The sequence below is a fragment of the Sinocyclocheilus grahami genome, unplaced genomic scaffold (genome assembly GCF_001515645.1).
Source record: "Sinocyclocheilus grahami isolate Dianchi unplaced genomic scaffold, SAMN03320097.WGS_v1.1 scaffold307.1, whole genome shotgun sequence".
Classification (NCBI taxonomy): Eukaryota; Metazoa; Chordata; class Actinopteri; order Cypriniformes; family Cyprinidae; genus Sinocyclocheilus; species Sinocyclocheilus grahami.
In genome coordinates this window covers 1,548,382-1,560,169 of record NW_015505486.1, presented here as the reverse complement: position 1 = coordinate 1,560,169, position 11,788 = coordinate 1,548,382, and the positions used below count along the sequence as shown (strand labels likewise).

At 36.2% G+C, this 11,788-nt stretch overlaps 1 protein-coding gene across 1 annotated transcript in view; it reads right to left on the bottom strand.

The window, feature by feature from the left end:
* LOC107601560 (phosphatidylcholine transfer protein-like) overlaps nt 1-7,024 on the bottom strand; it is a 9,123-nt gene extending 2,099 nt beyond the window's left edge. Inside the window, exons 1-3 of the mRNA XM_016293794.1 lie at nt 6,803-7,024; nt 5,315-5,432; nt 3,310-3,351 (exon numbers count right to left, since the gene is read on the bottom strand). Of these exons, the coding sequence (XP_016149280.1) occupies nt 3,310-3,351; nt 5,315-5,432; nt 6,803-7,024 (382 nt within the window). The remainder of the gene's footprint in view (nt 1-3,309; nt 3,352-5,314; nt 5,433-6,802) is intronic.
* Between the last annotated feature and the right edge of the window lie 4,764 nt (nt 7,025-11,788).

Here is an 11,788-nt window from a genome sequence, read left to right as displayed (position 1 = left end):
GTTGGGGGTGGACAAAATTTAAAATGAAACTGAAAACAAAATCAAATTTAGCTGAAATAAAATACAATTTAAAAGACTTAAAAGCATACACATCTCTACACATACAGTAATCAACATTTGAAGTGGATCAAAAAAGTTTATCAAAGTTGTCCTGAGACAAGAACACATTTTGGTTTTAGGTTTTAGGACAACTTTGATGAAAGGTTTTGATCCACTTCAAATGTTGACTACTGTATATTAGGGCTGTCAATTTTTTTTTCGAATATTTCACATTCGAATGTTGCATTCGAATAAGGGCCGGATTTACCTCTTTTCGTGACATAGGCAAAAAAAAATTTGGGGCCCCCCTTCCCTATTAATATAATAGGCCTAATATTACCACTCAAGCAAACAAAAATATTTCTTAATCAGTGGAAACCGTTACAGTGTTTTCTATCACAATAAGCGCTTGCGTTCAGTCAATAAAAATCCAATGTAGTTCTTAATTTGTTTGAGAACTGAGAAAGACCGTTCCATTAATAGGCGCGGCGACGTGGCCACATAACCACTTCAGGAGTGCATTATTTCTATACAAATTTTAATGGCTGGAGTCACAATCACACATCAATTGTTCAGATGATTTGTTTCAAGACATTTGATATGTTTCCGTCCTGAAATATTGTGTGTTGAACTAGCTAATTTTTTAGGCACCTCATCCCAAACCTTTTCCATTAATAGGCGCGGCGACGTGGCCACATAACCACTTCAGGAGTGCATTATTTCTCTAATAATTTTAACGGCCTGGAATCACAATCACACATCAATTGTTCAGATGATTTGTTTCAAGACATTTGATATGTTTCCGTCCTGAAATATTGTGTGTTGAACTAGCTAATTTTTTAGGCACCTCATCCCAAACCTTCCATTGCAAATTCCAAAACGTTATTTTAGAGCTAATTACAGAGGTTTGAGCCACTGATATGCAGGTTAATGCAGTTATTAATGCAGTTTAACTCAGTTATTAGAAAGAGAGAGTGAAAGAGAGAGAGGGAGAGATTAAGTGCGTGTGAATACTTGCATCTGTGCGTCTCTCAGCAGTGTTCAGCAGCAGCAGCGTCTACTAATAGCGAATCTTTAAGTTGAACTGCATCAAGAACCTCTCTACTGAGAAAAGACATGTAGCTTTTCAAGCTGCGAAACTCTTTTATTGATAAATTCGCGGGTCAGCCGCAGCTCTGACAACAAGTTTCTGTTTGCGTCTTCGCATGTGTGCGCGAGTGCGTGTCTGTACTGTGTGTGCGTCTGTGAGAGAGAACGGGAGAAAGAAAGCGTTATTTCCGTAGCCTGCATAAAAAAGGTGAAAGACATGGAAATAGTTTGCCATTTTTACCCTATTGTTTGTTATATTTATTTGCTCAATGTCTTCTGGGGTTTTGTTTTTTTTACTGTTGTAGACATCCCATTGTATAAAAAAAATATTATATAGCTCTTCATTGTGTTTGGGCCCCCCCTGGATGAGTAAGCATAGGTACGTGCCTAGAATGCTTATGCGTAAATCCAGCCCTGATTAGAATTTTAGGTGTGCGTCAGTGGCGCATGAAATGCGACGACAATGTAAGTGTCATTGCATTTTAATGTTTTTAAAAATGTAACTACACTTAAAATGAAAACAGATCAACTTTAACTGAAAGAAAAGAAAATAATGAAAATAAACATTTTATTTTAGCTAGCTGCCAAGAAAAATAACAAATATAAAAATGACAAAAACACAACAAATCTCCCAAAAACAAAGAACTTAAAATAAAAACAAAAATAAACTTAATACAATGTAAAATAAAATATTTTAAAAAACAAATATTTTATTTTAGCTAGTTGATAAACAACAACAACAACAACAAAAAAAAGACTAAAACCAAAATTAAAATGAAAACAAAATAATTATATAAAAAAATAAAACCGATTGAAAATAATAATAATAAGCACTATAATAGTTTCTCAATAGGCTCACGGGCGGGTTCGTTCCAGGTCTGAACAGTTCACGGGCGTATCTAGCTTGAAAACGATGATGTATTCAGCAAACAAGGGTGGAGGCGAAGGCGTTTACGTGTGATTATAATCACAAGCGATTCTTGACTGATTTAACACAAACCAACTTTCAGCGCTCTGGTGGTCCTACACAATATTCATACCAAGCAATTAAAAGACAAAGCAGGAGAAAATTACTCAACACAGAGATCTGCATTCAGTGAAATCAGACACGAGCCGGGCAAAACTACAGAGAAGAGAAACTGAACGAAAACATGATGTTCAAAACAACTCCTGCAGTCCGACTGAAGCGTGTATTTGAAGAAAACAATGACACTGGAGCGCAAAGTCATAAAAACCGTAAACGGCTGTTATGCAATGGAGAGTTGGAGGTCGCTTTGTGTGTATAAAGCAGGGTTTGGGTGGGATTTCTGGAGAGTTATGCCACAAACAAACACCCACAGGAAAAGAGCACATCCATCAGGACTGCAGCACAGATGCATGAGGCTCTTCATGAGAGATCAGCTCAAACACATGCACGTCTGGAGCCAGAGATGTGTTTCTAATAAAACACCACTCCACCCACACGCACACGTTCATGCTCTGCTTGTGTTTGCGGGAAATACACCACCCAACCGCGTCACATCTTAACAACTGAGAAAAAAACCAAAGAGCTGATTACATTAAACATACAGCTTCTCAACAAATGCACTCTCATGCAACTACAAAATAAGTCCAGGATGAGAAAAAAAGCTCAATGCAATATGGAGATTGAGATGGACGGTCATGTAGAGCAGATCTTCTGGACAGCGAAAACAGATTTCATGTCTCGAACCAGAGCACAAACACAGACCGAAGTGACTGCTAAAGATGGTTTAATAGTTCCCGGGATCCAGAGAGAACAGATCAAGCTCCTTATTGATCATTTTACACATTAACTTGTTTTTACACATGGTATGTAGACCACTTTAAGCATGAAGTTGGAGCTCTACTATTCGATTGTTACTTAAACAGTAAAAGCTGCTGAGCTTTTATGATGTCAAAAAAAAAAAAAGAAAACTGTTCAGTTGACAAAAATCTGATCCAGGGTCAGTTTCTGCCTTTCACATGATTACGACTGATCTTATACAGACTGATGGATCTGATTCTGGATCAGTCTACTGAGAAACTCTATGTATAAAGGCCTGTGTGGCTATACTGTATAACCCACATCACTAGCACAATCTACACACATACAAACTACTGAATAAACACAGCACTGGATCAGTCTAAACACTAAACTACGAGACGTATAAGTGCATTTACCTGCGATATCTGATTGAATTTGACCACCAGCAACAGGAGGAACTTCAAAATATGGAAAAAACATTAGAAAAGTGCACAAAAAAAAAGAACAAGCCCTATGACGCATTTCAAGTGGGCGACAGTTTGTTTGAGCGCCATGAAGCCAAATGTGGAAATTTTGAACACAAGTTAACACATTGTCGTTTTTTAACCAAAACAAAAGCCTGTTGAGCTGCATAGCTAGAGAAATGGGTGTATCAACTGTAATCTCTTCAGTGATGATTCACAACTTCAGGAATTTGTCTAAACCTGCTTTACAAGTAGCCTAATACTGAGACTCACACTAACGTAACTCTGAGACTGAAGGGTGAATTTTGATGTAATGATGGCAGCGCTGGGTAGTAACTGATTACAGGTGATCTGGATTACATGTAATCTAATTACAAGTATTTGTAATTCGATCATATTGCACGGTGAAATACTCACGGTGATTATACGATTACAATTACATCATACACACATTAAAATGCACAAATGTACGTTATTTCTTATTTACATGTAATGCAGGGAGTCTCTCTCTCTTTTTTGGGGGGGTCAGCTGAACCTCTTTTACCTAATATATACTAAAAAGCCTCATTTGTCACATGACATTCAGGTAAACAAATAAAGTGTTTCACCTTTTTAAGCAATTGTTTATTTGAATGATAAATTGATTTATTTTTATTTGATTTGTTTTTGATTTCATTTATTATTTAATGTCATTACGGGAAAAAAAACCCTTGATGTAATAGTCAATGCACTTCATGTTATTAATAACAATACATAGGGATGTAACGATTCACTCAACTCACGATTCGATTCACGGTTTTGATTTCACGATTCGATTCACGATTTTTTTTTTTTTAATTAACAAAATGAGATTTAAGACAAATTAAATGTGTCTTTTTATTATTGCTTGGACAAAATGCTGCACATTTCTTAGTGAAATTGAAATATAACACTATAATAATATACTAATATATCACATGCATATAATTACTCTTTTGTTGGTTTTGATTGCTTCTATTGTCCTCATTTGTAAGTCGTTTTGGATAAAAGTGTCTGCTAAATGACTAAATTTAAATATAATGTAAATGTAAATGTAAATTTTAAAACATGCCCGAAAATCAAATAAATAACACAAATCAAATAAATCTCTTCATATAAACAAACTAAGGCTTTGTCTGTGCTCTTCCCATGTAAAATTAGAGGCAACCACTGCATTTTAATCATGATCCAAACAAAGATGCAACATTAGCAGTTTTTAATCTAAATTAGATTGTATAATTTAGAAATTTGAAACAAAAACAGAATGGTTTGACTTCAGTTTTGTGAAACTATACATAAAAATATCTGCATGAAACCAAAACAGCAGACGAGCTGAATGAGATGCAGATTCACTCTCTGCCAGCAGGTGGCGCTTAAAGCTTTTCCTTGCTTTCAGCTGTAAACAAAGCAGCGCTGCACTTATGAACTATAATATGCGTTATACAGAGGCAAGATGAAAAGAAAAAATACCATCTAAACTTTTCTAAAGACAGTAACTTCCCTTCAGACATGCATTCATATAAACTCCTACCCCTAAATGAAACGCGATTTGTTTAGCATCTCAACCGATTTGAATCGTCACGTATTTGAATCAATTTTCAACCGGCTCGCGGTTAATCGTTACATCCCTAACTACACATAGAATATATTTTCTTCCTTTTTATATTTTTATATCAATATGGCACAACATTATCCTATTTAAATCAATGTGATATACGAGCTAGGTCAAAAGTAATCTAAAAGTAATCCAAAAGTAGTCTGATTATATTACTTAAAATGTGTAATGTAATGGATTACATTACCGAATACTGTACACTTTTTGTCACGTAATCTAAAATCAGTAATGGACTACAGTTTGTAAGTAATCTAGCCAGTTCTAAATGATGGTTTCATGAAGATGTTTGGCTGTGAAAGATCAACAATTCCCACTCATAATTACCTTTGACATACGAGTCCCACTGTCTCCTGTAGCTCAGATCCATGTAAACATCTGCGCAGAGATCTGGAGCGCAGCCGGTCAGAGAACCGAACACTTTGTACTCGTACAGACCCGTTTCCTGTTGAACATGACATTAAAGACAAATGCATCACAAAAACACGACCCAGATCACAGCCAGAGCCTGTAACGCGGAACATGATATACATGACTCACATGTGCGCTGTTATGGATGCACGAGAGGGGAAACTGATCCCGATGCATCAGTCATGCTTGCTTTTGCTTGTATGCTTTTACTTAGAAATCATTAAAACATGTGGATGTGAAGTCAGTGAGGCAAATCACCTTACAGAACTTTGAAATACTATGTATATATTTTATAAAACACAATGAAATCAGTGAATTTATAACACATATTGTGGTTTCACACACATTCATACATATATATATATATGAGACAAAATTTTCAACTCAAGTGAATATATGTCAGGGCTTATTTATTTTTAAAAGCCAATTTCTTATATGGGGGTAAGTTGTCACAATGAAACCTGCAATTAAGCAGCACATAAAACAAAAATATTATATACAAATAACGAAATATGAGGTAATACATGACAGATGTGCAAGGATAAATGGGGGGGGGTGAAAGATTTGGAAATCGAAAACCATTACTCATAATAATTAATACAATATGTTTTAAAAATATGATGATACTGGAATTTCAGTTTAGAGGACAGAACTGTCACAAATTATTCTAATTCAAAAACTAGAAGAGTATGTTGATTCAAAGAAAACAACTGTGTATTTGGACATTTGATCAAAATTATTCTATTCATTAAAATACATGGAGTACGACAACATGTGTGTCAACTTGCCCTGGTCTCCTCTATTATGCCTTTTATTTTCTAGAAATGTTTTAAGAATGTTTAGCATCACTGAGATAATAGTTTTATTAATATTTATAGTGTTTATTTTTTATATTTTCCATTTATTTTATTTAAAACACTTTTGTGTTTTTGTCATTTGTATTCTTTTTTTTAATGTGTATGTAGTTTTTATTCATTTTTATTTCAGTTAGAATTTTTTTTTGTACATAAAGTTATACTAAATATAAACTGAGATTTATTCATTCATTCATTCAACGTTTACCCTTATGTCTTTAGATTTAGTTGTACAATAACCCTGGAACACAACTTTAAAGCGAGTTTGAAGCTTATAAATTCGACCATTATGTTATCATTATATAATAATGTATACAGTATTACGTACGGTATGTCCAATACTATATAGAAGAATGTATGTCCTTTGAGCATTTTGTACGGCAGTTTTGTTTATAATAATAATCAGAAACAACCACTGCAATATGTTAGACAGTATATACTTCGTTGTTGTTGTGTTTAAGGTTGCAAGGCATTGTAAAGCAGAAGGCAGGTCGCTTTGCTGCATTGTTGTGACAGCGCGTGAGCGTCGTGTCATTCGTCCTATATTCACCTTGTTGTAAAGTCGGTATATTTTGACGTTCATGGTCTCGGTGAAGAGCTCCCATCCTCCGTCGAGCTGCGGCTCGTCCAGCTCGGTCCAGGCCTGCTGGATCTCCTCATCGCTGAAGAGCAGAGCCATGCTGCTGCGTCCACCAGTCACGTGACCGACCGCGGGCGCTGCAGACGTCAGAGCGCAGCTGACCGCGAACCACGTGCTCATGCGCTCATGCATGAAGCTACACTTCAGTTCATTTATATATATATATATATTTTACTTCGTATTTACTTTGTACATTTTTTTACATTTTTTATTTTTGTATTTTATTTAGAATTATATTTGTTAACATATTTAATATAATTTATTATTATATTGTTTATATATTTTATTACATTTCACTATAATTAATAATACTAGATATAATGTAGTAATACATCATTTTGTATGTTGTATGTCGAGATAATTTGCAGTCAGCCACTTATAACCACAAAATAAACATTGACAGGGTCATCAAATGTATATTTGGTTATATATTATTAATCAACAAGATAATTCATTTTTTATATTTATTTTTATTTTATTTAGTAATTAATTTCCTTTTTTTTTTGGAATTGTTTTTTTCTGAATATCTCAATATAATACTTAATTTATGAATAAATTAATTGTATATTTTATGTTGTACCACAAGTAGGACATAATCAACCGGCCGTTATCTCAAAATAAACACTGATATATAAACTATATATATACACAATTAATCAAAGAGACAATTCACTTATTTGATTTTTTATCTAACATTTTATTTTAGATTTATTTTTATTCTATTTAGTATTTAATCTACTTTGTATGTGGTTATGTAGCATTTTTGTTTGACTTTTTTTGTATTTTATTTCCATTTTTATGAAGATTTATATATCATATTATAATTTTGTTTTATGTTGTAAGAGATAATGTACAGTCAGGCAGTCATTATCTCAAAATACAACCTGACAGATGATCAGAACACCGACACGAGGAACGGAGACAGAGCAGAAGTGTATGAGCATCTGTTAGTAACCCAATACTGTAACCTTTGTTGCCATATGATACTCGATACCTGCAGACCAGCTCAAATATGTATACTCATAACAGGCCTAACAAGTCATCAGAAATGGACAGCGTGTCACAATATATATCGCTATATTGTTGCTATAGTTGTGAATTTCCAAAGAAGCTTAACCATATCAACTCAAATACACCATACAGTCAAAATGCTTTGTCAGTCACATGAGATCAGAGCGATGACCATCACCGCGTGGTGCATTGAAGACTGCAGACAGCACCCTGTATCACATTACAAGAAAAAAAAATAAAAGAAGAAAAACTCACTGGATGCTTGAGTCTCATATGCATGTGTTTGAGAGCAGAAGGCAAATCACAAACACATTCAAAATGTAACGGGGCTGACAAGACGTTAGGACAGGGCTGTCCAAACTCTGTCCTGGAGGGCCGGTGTCCTGCAGAGTTTAGCTCCAACGCTCATTAGACACACCTGAACCAGCTAATCAAGCTCTTACTAGGCATAGGAACTTCCAGTCAGGTGTGTTGAGGCAAGTTGGAGCTAAACTCTGCAGGACACCGGCCCTCCAGGACCGAGTTTGGACAACCCTGGTCTAGGATCATCAAAGAACAGTTTGACGAGAACTGCATAACACAAGCTCAATCGTTTGCTTCAATGCTGCAGAACTTGCAGCCAAATGACGAAACTCTCAGCAGCCTCTGCTGTCAGTCACATGAGATCAGAGCGATGACCATCACCGCGTGGTGCATTGAAGACTGCAGACAGCACCCTGTATCACATTACAAGAAAAAAAATAAAAGAAGAAAAACTCACTGGATGCTTGAGTCTCATATGCATGTGTTTGAGAGCAGAAGGCAAATCACAAACACATTCAAGACTTGACTCATGAAGATCAGCTGTGACTAGACTTGACTCATGAAGATCAGCTGTGACTTGACTTGACTCATGAAGATCAGCTGTGGCTGTGACTTGACTCAGGAAGATCAGCTGTGGCTGTGACTTGACTCAGGAAGATCAGCTGTGACTAGACTTGACTCAGGAAGATCAGCGGTGACTAGACCTGGCTCATGATAATGAATTGTAACTTGACTTGACTCATGACGATCAACTGTGACTTGACTAGACTCATAACTATCAGCTGTGACTTGACTAGACTTATGATCATAAACTGTGACTTGATTTGCCCCATGACGATCAACTGTGACTTGACTAGACTCATAACTATCAGCTGTGACTTGACTAGACTTATGATCATAAACTGTGACTTGATTTGCCCCATGACGATCAACTGTGACTTGACTAGACTCATAACTATCAACTGTGACTTGACTAGACTCGTGATCATAAACTGTGACTTGATGGGGCGCTGTTGTGTCCGCCATTTTGTGATCAAGCTCCTCTGTCGCCGCCATTTTGTGAACGCAATCTAGTGCGGAGGCCATTACAGGAGTAAGTGTGGGGTTGCGTTCCTCCGCGATACCCACAGTGAATAAAGAGCAAACAGTCAACAAGGCAAAGTCCAAAAAACAACTCAGTGATGAATGCGGACCCTCGAGAATGAGTTTAGATTTTAGTGGCTGATTAATACCCTCACAGAAAAAGTCTATCAACACATAATCCGGGAAATCAGAGTAATAAGCAATGTCCAGATATTCTTGAATGTAAGTCTCAATCAAGCGTGTGCCCTCCTCGAGGGCTAACAACAGCCTTGCAGTGTCCATACCTGGCCAATGTCCACTTGAAAAGCCGCTGGATCCTTGTGTGGCCGAGTATTCTGTAACGGGGCTGACGAGACGTGAGACGTGCGGTTCCATTCGCAAAGCTTTATTGTGGAGATGACAGAGACGTGGTCATAAAGCAGGCAGGGTCAAACAGAGGCAGACAGGTATATGGCGGGCAAGACACAAGAATAATCCTAGGGCTAGCGTGGGTCGATGAACTGCAGACAGAATCAGAAGGGGCAAGACTAAGGGAGAAATCTGCAATCAGTGCAATGGATGATGGGATATGTAGTCCAGGGTGATGTGCAACAGTGTGTAGTGCGAGAGTCAATGAAATCGGAAAGGGTGACCTCTGATGGCTAGCAGAAGGAAGTTCATGGACCGGATTCGTGACACAAATATATTCAGATGTACGTCTACAAACACTCAATCAGAGCGAGAGAGTTTGTACTGTATCTATCATGTCAGATATTTAAATGAATAATGTATGTGCATTTATATCAATCATTTTTACTACGTACTTTTAAATGCAATTATTTGTCATTTATTCTTAAATAAATGTATAGGCTACCTTAAATGCACTGAAAGTTGCTTTGACTAAAAGTGTCTTCCACATAAATAACTGTAAATTGCATTAGTATTTATATCTGCACCAAGAAAATGTAAGTTATTAGACTATGTTTGTAAAAGTGTATAACGCATTTATTGTAAGATATATATTTTAATACACTAAAACCGAAACCAAACACACACATCATAAGCCATCTTCATTTTGGGATGCTTTTAAAACACTATTGAAGATATGTGCTGGACATGCAATGGTGTAAGAAGAACATGATATTTATATTTAAAGCACAAGTTTTAAAGGAATAGTTCACCTAAAATGAAAATTTGCTAAAACTTTACTCACCCTCAGGTCATCTAAGATGTAGATGAGTTTGTTTCTTCATCAGATTTGGAGAAATGTAGCATTACATCACTTGCTCAGCAATGGATGCTCTGCAGTGAATGGGTGCCGTCAGAATGAGACTCCAAACAGCTGATAAAAACATCACAAAAATCCACAAGTAATCCACACCACTCCAGTCCATCAGTTAATGACTTGCAAAGGCATCTCCTATCATCTCTCACATCAAAATCCACCCAAATATATGTTTTTGCTTGTAAACAGTGCTTGATCTGTGCTTATTTTCTCCCTTGATTCAGACGAGACAACTTCTTCACTAAAGGAAGACTCGTATTTTAGCCAGAAGCAGCAGTTTGAAGTTAAAAATATCTTAATGGATTTGTTTCATACAAAAACGCAGTTTTTCTCTTCACAAGACATTAACTGATGGACTGGAGTGGTGTGGATTACTTGTGGATTATTGTGATGTTTTTATCAGCTGTTTGGACTCTCATTCTGACGGCACCCATTCACTGCAGAGCATCCATTGCTGAGCAAGTCACATAACACTAAATTTCTTCAAATATATTCTGATGCAGAAACAAACTCATAAGAGGGTGAGTAAATTGTCAGCATATTTTCATGGTTGGGTCAACTATTCCTTTAACCAAAATGAATACACACAACCAGAGTGATTTAGTTCCTCTCATTAAACTTTATTTTGTGACCAGCCACCAGCATATGTGACCATGGACCACAAAACCAGTCATAATGGTCCATTTTTTTAAATTAAGATTTATACATAATCTGAAAGCTTAATAAATAAGGTTTGTTAGGATAAGACAATATTTGGCTGAGATACAACTATTTGAAAATCTGGAATCTGAGGGTGTAAAAAATCGAAATATTAAGAAAATCTCCTCTAAAGTTGTCCAAATTAAGTTCTTAGCAATGCATATAACTAATCAAAAATTAAGTTTTGATATATTTACGGTAGGAAATTTACAAAATATCTTCATGGAACATGATCGTTACTTAATGAGTTTTGGCATAAAATAAAAATCAATCATTTTGACCCATACAATGTATTTTTGGCTATTGCTACAAATATACATGTGTTACTTATGACTGGTTTTGTGCTCCAGGGTCACATATCACAAAAGCAGATTATACAGTATACTAAAGACTCCATGAAATGGTCAAACCTGCCACTTACACTCCTCCCCCTGAGTTCAGACTGAAGCAGAGTTAGTTCACATGGAGGAGGAGTATCACAGACGCTCATCTAGTGAATGAGAGCCGCACACACACACACACACACACACAGAATT